Here is an 18,276-nt window from a genome sequence, read left to right as displayed (position 1 = left end):
ATGATCTTGGGGGGCAATGGCTGCCTTTCTCCAGTGCTTGGAGAGGGGAGGCTGCAGACCAGCCTCCTCCATCGAGCAAAGCTCCGCTATAACGCACATCCCAGAGCTTCTGGCCCTCAGCCCTGGGCAGCAGGGCTGGGTGTCTAGGAGAGAGTCCCACCATGCTGTCCTGTAGCTAACTTCCCTGAGACTTGAAGCACAACGTTCTCAGCTTGCTTCAGTGTATTATATGCTACTGAGGTTGTGGCTTTCCAGTTGCCGTTGGTGAAGGCCAGTGTGCCACCGAGCAGGCCACTCATTACCTGTTTCTCTTATTTCCCAAGAAAAAGATCAGGGAACATTTACCAGGGGAGTGCAAGAAAATGCAGGGTGACTGCCCTTAGGGGCTGAAGAGTGAGATCACGGTAAGCAAAAAATAGGGGAGAAACCTGTTGTGGAAATACTGAATGGACCCGGAGGAGAAACTGGCTTTGCCAAAATCAAGGAGGACAGATGAATTTGGAAGGGTGGATGTAGGAAGGAATTTTGGATGTAGGGGGAGAGTGACAAGTAGGAGTCAGAAAGTGGTATAAATCTCAGCAGGAGATTGCAGTTAGAAGTGCCCAGGGACTGGCACTGCAAAATTAAAATAACTGTGAGAAATTCGTAATTTCTTTTGAATTCTTCATTACAGGATACTATTGGACAAGCTTTCACCTCACAACAGATCATGTCCTATTGTTTCAACTGTCTTAAAAGTTTTTTCAAAGATCTTTTTCTTTCTGTTGATTAGTTAGACCAACTCATGACTTTACAGGAAAACTCTCCGCAATGTCGGTAAAGCTACTAGGGTGTAAAGGTGCCATCTCTTTTCCTTCTGGAATTATGAAATAACCTGAATTAAAGTTAGGTGCAGTTGAGGGTATAAATTACAGATTTTGCCTGTTGGGGACCTTGCATTTGTCTAATGTTTCTTGTCACTGCCATTAGAAATATTGGTGATTTCCTTGCTAAGACAAGGTGACTACCTTAACCCATGATTCTATCCACCAGGAGCCACTGCTTCAGCTTCTCCATTTTTGGGATGAATCGCATGGGGTATCTTCTAATAACAAACTCAAGGGTGTTTTTTATTGCATCTTTCCATTTGTTTGCTTGCTTCTCTGGGCCTTTCAACATGAATGCTTCATAAATTAATGTTGACGAATTGCATACATTTAAGTATGTTCAGGAGTCTGGCACACTTCTAAGACTTTCCTGCATATTGAAAACATGTTGACTCTTCTTAAGTCCCATTAAAGCTGGGACTTAAGCTGGGAACTAAGGGGCAAAACATCTTCAGAAAATGGAGCTTCAAGTGACCAGCAAAAGATTGAGAAAATGGTCAGCCTGACAGGAATCTGAGATTGTTTCTTTGGTCTTGGCTAAGGGCTTGCATTTGTGGCATGGAATATGGTAACAATTACAATGTGATTAGGGACCGCATTTTGCCTTCAGCTACAATAGCGTGATTTTGGTATTATTTTGTGAGACGGTCTGACGCAGTTGCCTTGTGGACACAGAAATTCCAGGGCTGTGCTATGCAGAAGGCTAATGCAGTGGCCATAGCAGTCCAGGAGATATTCAAATGTATCAGGCTGGATGGTGTCTCCTTTCTAAGGAAACCAGTCTGAGCTGATACGAGAATGATACACTGGTATGTATGGGGCTGCCAAGTGCCTCTCAAGCAAATTTGGCCATAACACTTGACAGTAGTATCCTTTTTTTGCACGTCCTTTGCTCACCACAGTCCATTTTTCATGCCTCTTACAGCCCGGCCCAGGTTCACGCAGCCTGCCAAGATGAGACGGAGAGTGATCGCCCGTCCCGTCGGCAGCTCCATCCGCCTGAAGTGCGTGGCCAGCGGGAACCCGCGGCCTGACATCATGTGGCTGAAGGACAATAAGCCCCTCACGCCCCAAGAGATTGGGGAGAACAAGAAGAAGAAGTGGACGCTGAACCTGAAGAACCTGAAGCCAGAGGACAGTGGGAAATACACCTGCCGGGTGTTTAACAAAGTTGGAGAAATCAATGCAACATACAAAGTTGAAGTAATCCGTAAGTGCTGCCTCTGGGGTGGAAAGTCAGGGAGAAAGCTTTGAGAAGGGGGCTGGCTGAGTAAAGAGAGCGTGATGGCAAGTGTGCAGTGTCAATATCTGGACACAGAAATGGGGAAGCATTAAAAACATCAGCAGGGACAGAGAAAACATTACTGAAACTCTAGAATAAACCTGACTCCTGGGCAAGACAGAGTAGCAACAATATGATTTAGATTAAATGAGGAGAGATACTTCAGAAATAGTCATCTCTAAGGGCACCTGTGTGGTAAAAGGTGAACATTGCCCAGTTCAATCTTACACTATCAACAGAGTCAGTTCAAGGACAGACTGACAGCTAACTGAGAAAGCCCTTTCATGTACTGTAGAGGATGGGTAGAAATATTTAGGAAGGCCCAGATTATTCTACCAGAGTGGTAATAGGGTGAAACCAATCAATGGAAAATTTAGTCCAGATAGCTGTAATAGGAGGCCCACTTCATGAGAGAAGTCTCCCAAGGGAATTAACAGAAATCTTATGACTAGCATGATTAGCAAGACAAGGCTTTAGGGCCAGATTTTAAAAAACATTTGGCCATCTGAAAGTTCAGGTGGGTACAAATGAGATACTAAAAAAAAAAGAAAAAAAATCCCACTAGGGTTCTTTCTGTATCTTTAGATGCCTACATAGCTTTAAAGATTCAAACCCTTAGAAGATGAGCTGTGGGGGATTACCCTGCATTGTGGTGGGGTAGAGTAAATTGCTCTTCTTACTATCTAGCTATTTTGATTCTTGGTCTCTAATCTCCTGTTTCCCCTATTATTACTGAGGATAATTATACTCAAATCCTACCTAAGTCTACCAGAGAAGAGCTCTTATTCTTAAATAATTGTGCTTTGTCTATGACATTATCATAAGTTGTCATGGAAATGATTACAGAGCAGCCAACTCAAGAAAGTGGAGAAGATGAGCTGAGTGGAGGGAAGATTGAATCACCTTCATTAATGAGGAGCGGGGGCATGGAGGGCTATTTCCAGCCATATGGAAAGCATGTTGTTTGTCTGTCTGTGCATACATTTCAGCATGAGAAAGTTTATCACGGTGTGAAAGATTGTTCTTAAAGGTAAAGATCTGTTCTCTGATAAGTCCTTTCTCTAGAATCACAGGAATTAAAAGCACATGTGGGGAACTCTGTTGGGCTCCAAAGGAACAAACCTGCTGGACATCTGGGATTGATAAAGATGCAGCTGTGTGGAGACAGTAAAAACATGTGTTTACGCTAAAACCAGGAGCAGAGACAGGGAAATGAATCAAGCCCCATCCTAATGGCAGCTGTGGCATTTTCACTTCATCAAAACCAGACAGCACCAGGAACAAACCCCTTTCTGTGTCCCTGTTTATCTTGGTTTTTATCAACTTAAAGATGTATGTAACCTTTGTTTTCATTAGCTTTTGCTGGCTAGGAGTGAAAACAGTAACCAAAGCTGGAACCAGAGTCAAGGAGATAAGGGCATTAAGCAGTTTTCAGACATCTTTCTATTTTTAACACCATTCTGTGGAGCATTACAGGTTTATTCAATTTCCTCCTTTCCCCCCCCTCCCTGAGCCTCCACTCCTAAGTCCTAGTTATCTGAGTCTCAGTCTCCCCAGCTGTGATTCCTGCTCGTAGTCCCAAGGCGAAGCCTATAGAGACCACTGTGGTATTTTTGTTTCCCAAGAACATCTTTAGAGCCCTCATTATTGAAAGTATCCTGAGGTTTTGAAAGAGGGGCCATTGTTCCTTCCTCTCACCCCAAAGCCAGTGCTGGTGGGAGCTGTTTTGTTACATGCTCAATCCAACAGTGTTTGCCATCAAAAGCGGATGATGATTGCCAGCAGTTACCACCCACTGTGATACCATAATTTCTCTCTGTGCCTAGGATAGAGGTTTGCAGTACCTCCTTGTCTGGAAACTGTGACTGATTTCTCTGATGCTAGCACTAAAAAAAATCCAAACATTCCTCAGAATGAGGGATATATTTTTCCTTTGACTTTATGTGGTGTTGACACAACCCAAGGCTTACGATCATGCTGGAAAGGATGGTCTTGTGAACCTCTTGTGTTTGATTTCCTTTCCTACCATCTCGTTTCGTTCATTAGCTGGGACTTGAGGCAAAAAAATTTGTGAGAGGGGAAAGATTTTGTTATTGGCTAGAAAAGCAAAAGTCTTCTGAGCTCTTCTTCCACAAAAATTCGTTCCGTAGTGAGTGTGGGGATGATTAGACTGAAGAAAGAAATAGTAAAAGCAGGGAGCTTGAGGATGAAGTGAAGATCTTCCTCACTGGTAGTACCTGTGGTCTCAGCTCCCCCAGCAGTGAGCAGCGAATGACATGGCATGGGATGGCTTCCAATAGAGTTTGGTCCCCATGGGCAGCAACAGAGATGACAGATATCTCCTGAAGGACTCCCAGACAAAAGATGAGACAATATCCACAGCCTGCCGTTAGTCCATGAAAGAAGGGGCCTCTTCCCATTGAATTTTGTCTGTCCTTAGGAACATTTGGGAAGACCAAAAAGAGAAGGAACATGTCTTACCCCACCCCCTTAATGTCCCCAGACTGAGGGTAGCCACACTGGTTCTGGTGTGCTCTCTCAATAGATATGTACTTGTAAGTAATTTAGTAAAAAACTGAGGTTCTGTCTGGCAACACATAAGGTTCTGTCATATTCACCTGTAAATTGCACCCTGATAGGCATGGTGGTAGGAGACACAGCATCACAGAATCACAGAATGGCTGAGGTTGGAAGGGACCTCCGGAAGTCATCTGGTCCAACCCCCCCTGCTCAAGCAGGGTCACCTAGATCCAGTCAGCCAGGCCCATGTCCAGATGGCTTTTGAATATCACCAAGGATGGAGACGCTACAATCTCTCTGGGCAACCTATGCCCATGCTCAGTCACCCTCACAGTAGAAGAGTGTTTCCTGATGTTTAGAAGGATCTTCCTGTGTTTCAGTTTGTGCCCATTGCCTCTGGTCCTGTCACTGAGCACCACTGAAAAAAGCCTGGCTTCATCTTCTTTATACCCTCCCTTCAGATATTTATAAACATTGATAAGACATCATCAGGATCAATATCAAGTGAACGTTTATAGTGAAATAATCCACTTCATTTGTGTTCAGACCTGTACTATTGCCCAAATTTAAGTCTTGGCCTTTTTGGCTAGTATTGGGCCATTTATCTTCCTCTGGCCAAGACGCAGGAAAGATCACTGCAGCCTCTGACCCTGTAGGCCAAGGTACATCATTAAGATCCCATTATTTTGGGATATGGTCCCTGAGACAAGGGGATATGTGGGAGTACAAGGAAGGATGGCCCCTTTTGTCATCTCATAGCTGCAGCGTACAGCAAGGGAATGGGGAAATTCAGCAGCCCAGACTGGAATTACAATACTTGCCAAGGAGCAGAAAGGCCAGGTCTAACTTGCGTGGTGCTGCGTTAATGCCATTGCAAACTGGGTGCCCAAATATAAATGCTTCATGAGTGACCTGAGAGAGCAGGAGCACAGCAAAGACAGAAAAACCTTCTATAGGAGATTCTTAGGACCCTGTTTGCTTAGTAGTTAGGAGGGTTGTTCAGTGTACAGAAGAGAGGGCTGAAGGAGATAATCCAAAATGTAAGGGCTAAGAGGGAGAGCAAACTTTTCTCCAGGTCTGATGCAGATAAAGCAACTTCCTTATTAGAAATGGGAAGATTCAGGTTGAGCATGAGAAAAGACTTGCTAAGCTTCAGACAACAGAGTAGTCTGGAGAGACTGGAGAGCATCTACCATTACAGGCTTTGGCAGAGGCTGGGCAAATTTATATCAGGAGAGCTTTGCAGAAATCTCAGCCTGCCTTAGGGCAGGGAGTTGGACTAGATAATTATTTTGCACCTCTCCTATGCCTTTTTCCTATGTTTCTGCAATCACAAATTAATGAGATTGGCAAACAACTTTTTTCATGGAGCTCCCTGTGTTTTTGTGCAGAGAGGACAAGGTCCAAGCCCATCCTGACAGGGACACACCCCGTCAACACTACGGTAGACTACGGTGGGACCACGTCCTTCCAGTGCAAAGTCCGCAGCGATGTCAAACCCGTCATCCAGTGGCTGAAAAGGGTGGAGTACGGCACAGAGAGCAAGTACAACTCAACCATCGACGTTGGGGGACAGAAGTTTGTTGTGCTGCCCACGGGGGAGGTCTGGTCCCGTCCTGATGGTTCCTACCTGAATAAACTGATGATAACTCGAGCGAAGGAAGAAGATGCAGGGATGTACATTTGCCTGGGGGCAAACACCATGGGCTACAGCTTTCGCAGTGCTTTTCTCACAGTCCTGCCAGGTGAGTTATGCCCTTTCTCCCCCCATCTGAGCCAATAGTCTGCATCATGGTATTTATTAACACAACTGCTGATGTCCATCGGCCTCCATGGCCCTCTGCGATGCTGTGCTGATTTAGGCTAGCCCAGTTCTGATGAGAATAAGTGAGGGACTAAATCAGCCCTGATTTAAAACATCCCCTGCTGAATTCCTCTTGATGATGGCTCCTTTTCTCCCTTCATGGGGAATAGGGATTCCAGCAAGGTGAAATGAAATGAATGATCTGCTCCTATATGGAAGAGGAGCTGGGAAATGATACTGCTGTTGCAGGCACAACATCACTTCAGCAATAGGATGTGGGAGATGAGAGGGAACCGAATAGCAGCACAGTTAGCAACCCCATTCCCTTACGTTTCTTCTTTCTCTTGTTCTTATTTATATTGCTTTTACTGGTAAAAGGAAACAATGATACAGGCCCATAAAATGAAGGAAGAATAAAGACTGTCCCAGTCACAAGGAAAGGAACAAGTGTGAAAGAGAGAATGATTGATTACTTAAATTCTTACCCAGTGATCCCCTGGAGACCCTTGTACCAAACTTGCAGCTGCTTCCTTCTCTCCCCAACCCTCAGAGCTGGTGGCCATGTCCAGCTGAGGCTGTATTGAGTGTGTTTCGGGCACGCCATCTTCGCTTTGTCATTTACTCCTTTGCCTCCTGACAGTTCTGCCCTGATATATATTTTTTATTGAAAAGGGCATTTCTTTCTGCCTCATTTTGCCATGCAAATCTAGCTTCAGATCCTCTAGTTTTAGGACAAAAATCAATCTTACTGCTTTTTCTTCTCTCCACTACCACAAGGCCAACACAGGTAAGAGAGTGCAAGAACTGGAGCCGATATCAGAACATTTTAGCTGTCAGGTCTAATGGGGTGTCTCCAGTCAAGACACCAGTGAGAGACAGAGATCCTTAATTCTCCCAGGCTGTTAGGGACTGCTTTTCTGTGTACGTAGTGAGGAAAGTGCTCATGACTCCTGTAACTAAGGCAGCATGGATTCTTCTGCTCACTGACTGACAAAGCTCTGGATCTCAGCAGCCATCAAGAGTCACTAGCTTGCATTTAGACACTGGCAGTGGGTTGCCAAGTAAGAGAATGCTCTTGGCATCTTCTTCTGCATCACTTAGATTGAGGACTAAACTCCAACTAGAAAGCCTGTCAATCGCAGGGAAAAGGCTGCGTGGGTGGGATATAACTCAAAGCCTCTGGGAGTTTCTGAACTATGAGAGTCTGATCCAGCTCCCACTGAAACCAGTGGGAGACTTTCCATTGATTTAAATGGGACTATAATGAGGCCTCATACCAGAACCAGAGCCTGCAGGCCTGTTGTTATTGGTAATGATGGAGAAGGAGAACCCGGCTTACCCTCAGAGGCAAAGATGTGGTTGCAAGGCCATGAGTTAGAAAAACACCATTTTGCTTGTAAATCTACCAGATTTGACATAGACAGCTCCAAAGAACAGCATAGATGAATATCAAAACACTTTCATTTCAGCCCAGCAGAGGATTTCTGCCAACCAACATGAAGACTGTTGTTTTTGTGGCCAGCTGATGGGTCAGTTCCCTGATCATGTCTTGCTTTGAGCAGGGGGCTGGACCAGATGACCTCCAGCCTCCCCTTCCAGCCTAAATTATTCTGTAATTTCCAGTGTTGGTGAATCAAAGTTTTGTCTATTGAGGTCAACAGCATAGGTCCTTCTGACTTCAAAGAAACCACATGGTATATATTTAATATTTCAAATTAGCCTTAGAATTATTTGTCAAGGAGAGAAAAAGACATTAGTGTCTTAAAGAAGCTTGGCTTGAAAGTTAAGTGATATGTTTGTATATAACATATTGGGCCATTTGTATATACTGCCAGTTTCAAAGTTTCTTTAGTGTCTCCCTACAGGCTGAATTTTGTGCCTAGGTACTTTTCAGGGATTTGGAAGTCCCAGCTGGCACCTATCTAGATGGGGATTTTGATAGCTAGGATGCTACCCCAGGACACCTTTTGGGTCTATAAATCAAGACATCAAACTGAAAACTGGAGTGGCTACCAAGGATGTACATGCTGCCAACAGCAGAGAGCGGAAGGGGGAGGTCGGTGAAAGATGCTGTCTGAAGCATCTTATCTCCTCTGGTGACTGAATTTGCTGCTCTTGGGAAAGCCAACAGCAGCTCCAAAGAGACCAGTGGAGGTAGAGTCCATTTGGCTTAGGGAGTTGGACACACACTTTAATACCGTGTGAACTCCCAGTTCTCTGTGGCTTGGGCACCAAGAAGGGAACACCAGCTCACCTGCATTTTCACGTCCTTCAGCCTTCACCCAGCCACAGAAGAAATTCAGGACAACCCCTCCAAAACACCACTTTTGTGCTGCCTGCCATGGCGGAGCATTGCTGAGTAGCTTCAGTATCCCTGGAAAGGGATATTGAAGAGTGTCTAAAGCCCACGCAGACCCAGCTACACCTGGAAGAGGCAAGTGGGCAACATGCTGTTGCTCAGCACAACCCCATCGTGCCTCCTGGGCCTCAGACATGGAGGCAATGCTGACATGTCCCATGTTGTGTCCTCCAGCCTGGGCAGCAAAGCCCAGTCCATCACAGAGTTGAGGCTGTCAGGAAATTCTCTCAGGCTGGCTCTAGTGCATCCATTAAGGCTTGGATAAGAAAGTTAAAAAAATCCCCAAAGACTCCCCTCCTCACCCCTAAACCAGAGAAAATGAGTTGCTTGTCCTTCCAGAAGCACTGAAAAGCAAAGCAGTTACCAAACATCATGTGCTGGCCTGATTTCTCCCTTGTTACTTGGTCTAGCAGGGTTGCCAGACAGCCTGTACAAAAGCCAGCCCAAGTGTGACATCTGTTTTGAATTGACTTTGCCTGCACTTAATTAACTCTTTCTGTCTCTCTCCTGCCATGGTGTCCAGATCCCAAGCCTCCAAGTGCACCTGTGCCTCCCTCCTCGGCCAGCAGCCTTCCCTGGCCCGTGATCATTGGCATCCCCGCCGGAGCCGTCTTCATCTTTGGAACGATCCTCTTGTGGCTTTGCCAGACCAAGAAGAAACCCTGCTCACCACCAGCTGCTGCCCCTGTGCACCGGCCACAGCCCCGGGACAGAATCTGCGTCTCCCAGGTCCCCGACAAAGACTGCATCTCCTCCATAAACTATGAGGAATATGTTGCCCAGCAGCAGCATTTACTGTCGCAGGGGCCTGCACTCGCACCAGCCATGGCATCCAAAATGTACCCAAAGATTTACACGGACATCCACACCCACACCCACTCACATGTGGAAGGTAAAGTCCATCAGCACCAGCACATTCAGTACCAGTGCTAAGAGGGTGGCCGTGTACAGTAGCTCGTTTGGGCTTTTCCTCGTGGTACCTCAGAAGAGACTGCTCCAAGACAGCTCACACTGCCAGCAATAGGCAAAGCAGACAGAAAAGATTATATATATAATTTTAAATATATATATACATATATATATAATTGTATATGCGTGTGTGTATGTGTGTGTATATATATGTGTATATATCTATATCTATCTATATAAATATATATATAAAAGAGAAAGACAGAGAGAGAAAAGAGATTTTTTTTTTTTTTTTAATTATTGCAATCAGGATGTAGCCGAGGAATAATGAAGGAACTCCAAATCTCAGCAGAGAGGCAGCCATCCCCAACAGCGGAGCCTTCCTGGATTTTTTAATCAAGGTGGCGACAGGTGAGACGGGACACAGGGACGTGAACCACCACCTTCTTCCTCGTGTTGCTAAAAGGAGCAAGAAGAGCAAGAGGTGACTGTGGTGCTTTTCTGGATGGGCGCTGCTGTTCCTGTGCCTGCTGCACATCACTTGCATCGGTGGGAAGCCCCCAGCCCTGCTCTGCGTGACTTGAGCTCTAAAGTACCTGAGGTTTCAGTGCCAAAGCACCAAGAGACATAATCAATTCACCTTTTCCAGGGGAAAAAAATAATAATACAAGAGGGTCTGGAAAAACTAATTTCTGTTCACAACGTGAAATGCCAAATGCTTCTCAATCACGGTCGTTTGTTCTGAAATGCTAACGAAGCTGGCTGGTTTGATTTCTGCAAGTTGAAGGCATCGTTTCCCATAGGGGGTTCTGTAGATCAAACCACAAGTGCTCCAATCCCTGGTCCTAGGACTCAGTGCCACTGCCAGGAAAAAGGAAAGAAGGAAAGAGGAACATTGTACAGAACACCTTTATATTTATATTTAAGAAATAATAATAATTAATAATAATAATAAATGAACTGCTGATGGTGAAGAAAGCAAAACACGGTGTCCTTCTCTGATGGCTCACAGTGACAAGCTACTGGATTTTCTACATGAATGCAAAATACATGAAAACATTAGAAAAAAGAGTAAGAAACAAAGAGGATGAAATAACAGTCTTGTAGGAAAAATTAAATTTGAGAAATATTCACCTAGGTTGTGTGTGATTGTCCCCTCCCCTCAGATAACATTTTGGAAATGATACAATTTCATTGCAGTTCAAACAGTAAAAACAGAAGGAAGAGAAAATAAAGAAGGACCATATTAAATACCTATATGGACTGGAAATGAATCCAATTGCAAATATAAAACCTTTGTAATTCTATATAGAGTTTAAACAGAAGTCATGTATATTTAATTTATTTTGTTAAGCAAGAAAAAAAAATGTATGATATTTTCCTCGAAACAGGCATTTCTATACATATTTTTGATCAAAGAAAATAAAGATTTTTTTTTTTTCAGGTTCTATAGATGCCATGCTCAGAATACGCTCAGTGTAGCATGTGATCAACTGTACTTCTCCTAACCTCGAGCTCTTCTGTCTCTATGCCTTTTTACACGTGTCATCTCAGGTACTGCTGGTGCCATCCCTTCCATCAGAATCTGGCCTTTCCCACTGGTTATATTCCGGCTGTGAGGCTCTGCAGGGGCTGGATCACTTCTCATGGTCCCTTGTCATCTTCAGTAGCAAAGATCTCTGCTCGCAGGGAAATCTGTTTCACCATGCATTTTTTTTTAGAGGGGAAGGCGGTTGCATTTGATTTTTAAGCACAAACCTGCAGAGGGTTTTCTTTTCAAAAGAAAATTTTGTAAATCAAAATGTAATAATTTGTGAGCCTGTAAAACGAACTTCGGCCTCTGGGTGCTTGGGAGGGGAAAAAATATGAAATGTAGGTGAAAACACTTCATTTGTAACCACAGCTGCTGAAGGAGCCAGTGGAGGGTGAGTTGGGTGCAGTAAGAAGAGCAGGCGGGGAGCTGCTCCCCTCCAGGAGGGCTCACACCTTCGTTCTGCTGCATGCCAAGGAGAGGCACCCAGCCCTTCAGCTGCCAAAATTTTCTGTAGAGAAGGCAGGTTCAGCAATGCTGCAACTGTTTGCTGTTCACTTGAGTTTCACTTAAAGTTTGCTGGGAAAAAAAAACCCCGAAAATGTGAAACATGCCAGTTTTTAAGTTTGAAATAAATTCCTGCTCAAGCCTGTTCCCTGAAAGAGATCTTCAGCAAACCAGCTGCTCCGTTTAAAAGTGAAACACTTCATTTAACCTGAAACAAAACAGTGCTTTAGGTTTTGCTTTTCTCTGAACTTTTCTGAAGGTGTTTGCTCTGGGTTGACCTGCAGTGATTTTTCTGCTGGCTTGTTTGAGTCACCAGCAAACCAAACAGTTCCCTGTTTGCTCAGCCGCAGCGCTGTGAGATGGGGCCCCGATTCAGCGAAGCACGTAAGCTCCTGCCTTCCTTCACCAATACGTGCTGCTCCAAAAAGTCCCTTCTTTTGCCTTGGCTGGCTGGATCAGTGGCTCCATCCCTGCCCACTGTGCTGGTGCTGGATGGAACCATCTTATAACTCTGGGGAAGGGGAAGAGGAGGAGGAGGGGGAGGACAAGAAGGAGGAGGAAGAGGAGGATGTAGAAGAGGGAGACCTTCCTACTCACGTGGAGTTTACCCCCTGGCACTGCTGCAATAAAGCACTGCATAGCGCACTCCGCTGTAAGAGGTAATCCATGTTATAAGCTCTACAGGAAGACCATCCCTCATTCCTCATGATGGTCTTCCTGTAGAGGTTATAATAAAGCAACACATCGCTAATTGTTGGTTGCTTTTTTTTTTTTTTCCAGCAGGTGGGTTCAGTTACATTTTGTTAATACAAATTTATGAAGTCCATAAAAGCTAAATTCAGATCATGGGTAAGTTCACATGCATCCTCTCAGCTTCAGGGAGACTTAAATAGGAGCACTGAGGGGTCTGTTTGGATGTAAGGCATGATTTAGGCAGGAGTTATTAATGGCTGTAGTTTGTCAAGTGCTTTCATTTAAAAAAAAAAACTTAAAAGCCTTTATACGCTAAATGCATTGCCTTTATTTTAAGAAGGCAGTAAGTGGATGTTTCCATGAGAGATACTAAGGGCTACGTCTCATATCTCATGCCTGTGGGAAGCTACTTACTGCACCATAGTATGTACTAAGCTGCCGCGTATTTCAGCAGCATTTGGGGCATGGCAGAGGGCAGGGTGCACATGTAAGCCCTCAGCCCTCCTCTGCTCGTGCCAGGGTGGCAGCGAGAGGGCACTTCTGACACATGCTGTGATAGCAGTGCTGATACCAGCTTCAACTGTGAAGGTGAACACTGGTTTTGTATGGTTGAGCTCTAAGCAAACCCTAAGAGACCGTCCCATGGCACTTTTTCAAGTGGCAGCTATATTGCTGACCCTCAGAGAGAGTGTTAGGGGTTAAAGGAAGCATTTCTGCATTTCTCATACAGCACAATCTTCCACACTAAGTGTAATCCTCTCCACTGGTGCCTTCTACCCTTTGTGATCCAGCTCCGTAGTGTTGTATCATGCAGACAAAAACTTTACGTATTGCCAGATATGCTGAAGGAGTGGCTTCTTCCTGCCCTTTAAAGCTCCTGCCTTGAGACAGCAGTCTCTCATGATGCTGGTAGAGAGATTTCCAACAGGGAACACAGCAGTAAAGCACCCAGCATGGACCATGCAACAGCCAAGCGCAGCTGCAGCTCTCAGCTGCGGGGCTGAGAAGGCAGCTCTGGTTTTGGATGTGCCATGCAAGATGCTCTAAAGGTCTTGATTTGCAGAAAGCTTGGGGTTTTCATCCTGCCTTGGGTACCAGTTCCCTCTTGAGCATCTCTTGTTGGGCACCCAAATGGGTGTGAAATTTCCCCCCTGGGAATATATCATCATATGCTCTGTTTAAGAGGGGCTGTATATGTTGTCTGGGCCTTGGGCTGGCTTGCTGTGCCTGCGTGGGGTTTGCATTTTTGAGGAGTTATTTTGGCTCCACAGGGTACCTGTAAGTGCTCTTAAGAGTCACTCTGTCCCATGCCCTACTGCATGCCACGTATTTTTAGGGCTTGATTGTGCCTTGCATGTACTGCAAAGTCTTCCTTATTCTAAATAAATCCAGCCAGGTGCTGCTCGTGTTTGAATTTGTTTTTCATCAGTGGGACAAGAATTGGACTCATCTTCATTCGTGAATAGAGGGTCTTTAAAGAAGAAAACCAGAGTCTTGCAATCAGCTACTGACCCTATTTTGAACACAGAAGATTTTTATGTTGTGTACAAGTATACATATAGGCATATAGACGTACATGCCAGGCTGTAATACAGAAGGCAGTTGTACTTTTAAAGCCTTGGGGCTTCAAAGATCAAAGGAATTTAGGCTTAAAACTCACCATCTTTGTTTATTTGCATTACAGATCAAACATGGCCTTACATGCCAGTCTGTGTGGGGCATTTTTGAACTCTGTATGGACGTTCTTTGTATGGTCGGCCCCTTTCAAATGAAAAACTTTTTATCAGATACTTAAAATAAAAAGTGTCACGTGATTTTTCAATTGGTGGTAAATACAGTGACTGAACACCTCAAAATGAGACAGCATGGCAGAACATGTGTACGGCTGTGGCTGTGTAATAAAAGTTACAGAAGAAAAGAAAGGAATAAAAAGCCTGGAATTGTGTTAATAGACGACAGAGTTCTGCAAACCTACAATGTTTTGAAGGAAGGAATGGCCATGCGTGCGTGTGAGGGTGTGCACGTGTGCATGTTTGCACGCATCAGGGATATGGCCTGGCAAGACAAAGCAGAAAATATTGCAATATTACCTTTGCACCACAGTTCAGGCTGATTTTGTGTATGTGCTGTGAATCTAGCAGAGGCATTAATTTTTGACTGGTTTGGAAAAGGTTTCTGGTTTTTAGTGAAAAGGGACTATTTTTCCTCCCTTCACCTCTAGAACAAAATGCCGTAGTGGCACCAGGAGCCAAACCACCATTAGCAAGATGAAAGTTTGGGCCCCCTGGAGCTGATGGCCAAACTCCAGGGCCTGGAGTTGAGCAGGGATTTCAGGGTCAAGCCCAGCACCTCCAGCCCTTCGGGGTGAATGTTGAGTGTCTCACTACTCACTCCAGAGGCAGCAAACGTCCAAGCTGCGACACTTTTAAGTTCAGAAAAGCTGGCCCTCACCCAAACTTCATCTTGACCTGACCTGGACCCAAAGAGCCCTGTGCAGAAATTGCACACTTGGGGTGGGAAGGAAGAAATATTTTGCTCTCGGCTCCATTTCTGTGGCTGGCTGAAACGCTTCAGAGTTTGAAATATTGGAATAAAGCCCCAGGGGAGATGTAGCAGTGAGCAAAAGCTGGGAGGTGGTCAAAGGTTAATGGGGAATTTATCATGGCTTTGCAATCTGGGCATCACCTCTGCCTACATGGGGTATGTTGATCATGCCCAGGACTCCAAATGCCCTGAAGTCAGTGATTACTCCACACACAGCACTTGTTCCAGCGCCTGCAAATGCCAGTGGGAAAAAGATCCCTGCAATGTCCATTGGGAAATCAGTCGGGTTCATGGAGTCATTGCAAGGTTTTTACATCTTTGTTCTGGCAGGCGCATTGGCAGAGAAAGATGTGACAGGAGTTAATGGCCAGAGTATGAAGCCAGACACATGTAAATGGGAAATGCACACATTTTGGAAGGAGCTATCAAAGGAAGGGCTAGACACTGCACCTCTGCAAATCTTCAAAACAAGGCTGGGTGCTTTGTGGACAGTGTGTTTCAGTTGGATGCAAGATTTTGGGAATATTATTAGGATAAAGGGATACATCTGGTCCAGGTGGAGTCATCTAATGGTCCCTTCTGGCCCTAAAGAAATGTAGTCAAGATGCAGAGAGGAGATGCCCTTGCAGGTTCCCCGCACCCGGCCGCGCTGTTCCTGGCGAGCGCTGGAGCTGCACACGTGCACCACAGACCTTACAGCAACATTTGGCACATGGCAGCCCTGCTCAGGCTGCACACCCGGCTCTGCTTGCCTCCAGACTGTAAGTATGTGATCTCAGCACTTTCCAGCTTATAACTGCAGCACTGGCGTTATTTATATAAACTGGAGCTGTGCATCGACATTTACTGCGTCTGCAAGAAAACCCCTTGTGTAAACAGCAGTGTAGCCCTTTGCATACACCCCCCGCTCCTCTACACCAGCGGCGTTTTAGAAAAGTCTTGCTGGATTCTAATCAACATGTACAAATATCTCAAGGGTGGATGTCACGAGGACAGAGCCAGACTCTTCCCAGTGGTGCCCAGCGCCAGGACAAGGGGCAATGGGCACAAACTGAACCATAAGAGGTTTCAGTTGAATATGAGGAAGAACTTCTTGACTTTGAGGGTGACAGAGCCCTGGCACAGGCTGCCTAGGGGGGTTGTGGAGTCTCCTTCTCTGGAGATATTCAACCCCTGCCTGGATGATGTCCTGTGCACCCTGCTTTGGGTGACCCTGCTTTATCAGGAGGGTTGGACTGGATGATCTCCCGAGGTCCCTTCCAACCCTTGCCATTGTGTGATTCTGTGATTTGCTGCAGGTAGTGTCATGAAGGATTTACATGTGAATCTGAATGTAAACACATGCAGGTAATGGCCCGCTCAGTTGCTTAAATGCGTTATTGGTGTAAGTATCGATGCCTGCCACACTGGACACTTTGAAGACACAGCTTGGACAGGGTGCTGGGCCATCTCATTTAGGCTGTGTTCTTGCCTAGAAAGGTTGGACCAGATGATCCCTGAAGTCCCTTCCAACCTGGTATTCTATGATTCTGGGATTCTTTTTGCCATGCATGGGAGCCAGCCAGGATCTTGCCCTGCCCTCGCCCTGGGCTGGACACAGGTCCCCCTGGCATACTCATTCGGACATGAGGGGTTGTATGTTGGGTTGTACTGTTTGGCCAAAGTGACCCTGCAGGTCTCCTACATGCAAGGGATCCCACTGGGTGTTACACCCACAGAGAGGGCACCCACACACATTTCTCTGCTTGTGGATCGATGGATGTAGTGAGGCTGTGAGGTCATGGCCACAAAACCACCTAGCTTTACAGAGTGGGTTTCACCTATAGATCTCAGCAAGAATTTCGCAGAGGAAGGAATGAGGCATGAAGGTACTGGCCAGGGTTAGGGTCTCTCATCCAAATGTGCTGGGATGCACTCAGGCCACCTGCCAGGTCGGTTCTGCATTCTGGATCTGCCAGAAAATGCTAATAATTAGGAAGCTGTAAGTATTTCAGACTTTCTCTTGACCTTATCTTACCAGCAAAGCATTTCTTGGGCCGAGATTCTCAGCTCTTAAAAGTTTGCTACGAATGTCAAAAAAAAACCCACCAAAAATGTGGATTATTGTAGTTGAAAATAGGAAGCAATGGCTGATAAAATTGTATTTAAAATACTGCATTGACTGTGAAGTGGAACATAAATATTATATTGTCTACGTATAGACTGGAGTCTGGAGGAAAGAGGATGCCCATTTTACATTTTGTGTTTAGCCCAGGCACCTTTGTGTGTGTTTATCAGCTTCAGGTCTCTGAGAGCACTACAGGGAGCTATGACCTTTACTTGTCCTTATTTTAGATTTTACACTTTTGCTTTCTTTTCTCTTTTCCTTTCTGCCAGTCTGTTGTAATTAGGGTTTAACACCTCCGCCAATATGCATGGACATCAGCAAAGCAATGAGCATTCTTTTTTTTCCTCATTTTCATTAACCAAATCCAGCCCAAAGTACTATTTCTATCGGAGCTGATCTAGTGAGAGGAGTAATAAATAACACTTTAGACCAGACTTCAAAATGCCTTTTTTTTCCTTTGATCTGAGTAATTAAAGAGTCAAGCTGCTGTTCCTGAGCGTTTTCTGATGGAATTACATGAGTTACACAGCTCTTCATTTGTATGTCATTAAGCATTATGTTTTATTGCTGCTGTTCAAACAATTAGTACCTAAATATGCCCCATATTCTCATAAAGAGGCAGTAGCAGTGTTAATGGTAATGCCCTGGTTAACAGTTTGCTTCCATCCAGACTCCACCATTGTGCTTGAAGGCCATTTAATATCATTCAGGTCTTCACTGATGCCCTTCTGAAGTTGTTCTCTTCTGCAATCATTTAACTGTGCAGTGAAGTGAGGATAAGGCAAACAATAAAGTTAAGTAAAAATGGCATTTCTCTTAACACAGGAATTTTTTTAAGTTCATTGCAAGTTTTGGTTATAAAAAGGCCAGTGCTTCACGGCGATCAGTCATTTTGACATTTTTATGGTGTTTTTATTACCCCTGGCTCATTTCCATACTAAAGGGAACATTTGTAACAATACTTGCTCGCGCTGTTATGATTAGAATTGTGCTTTTGCTGCGCTTTGTTCGGCTGTTGCTGTGCTCGGTAATGCTCTTGGCACACGTCCTCCCAGACCCTGCAGTGTGTTTATTCAAAAGGAAGGAAAAAGAAGTGTCTACTAAAACAATAAACTACTACTGCTTGCATTAACATGGCCATAACTTCCCTGTTC

At 45.0% G+C, this 18,276-nt stretch overlaps 1 protein-coding gene across 1 annotated transcript in view; it reads left to right on the top strand.

The window, feature by feature from the left end:
• FGFRL1 (fibroblast growth factor receptor like 1) overlaps positions 1-9,764 on the top strand; it is a 178,388-nt gene extending 168,624 nt beyond the window's left edge. Inside the window, exons 5-7 of the mRNA XM_035888643.1 lie at positions 1,792-2,076; positions 6,060-6,413; positions 9,355-9,764. Of these exons, the coding sequence (XP_035744536.1) occupies positions 1,792-2,076; positions 6,060-6,413; positions 9,355-9,764 (1,049 nt within the window). The remainder of the gene's footprint in view (positions 1-1,791; positions 2,077-6,059; positions 6,414-9,354) is intronic.
• Positions 9,765-18,276: the final 8,512 nt, after the last annotated feature.

This window comes from Egretta garzetta, unplaced genomic scaffold (genome assembly GCF_000687185.1).
Source record: "Egretta garzetta isolate BGI_Z169 unplaced genomic scaffold, ASM68718v1 scaffold241, whole genome shotgun sequence".
NCBI lineage: Eukaryota > Metazoa > Chordata > Aves > Pelecaniformes > Ardeidae > Egretta > Egretta garzetta.
The sequence above is the reverse complement of the archived record's forward strand: the minus strand, read 5'-3'. Positions and strand labels throughout refer to the sequence as shown.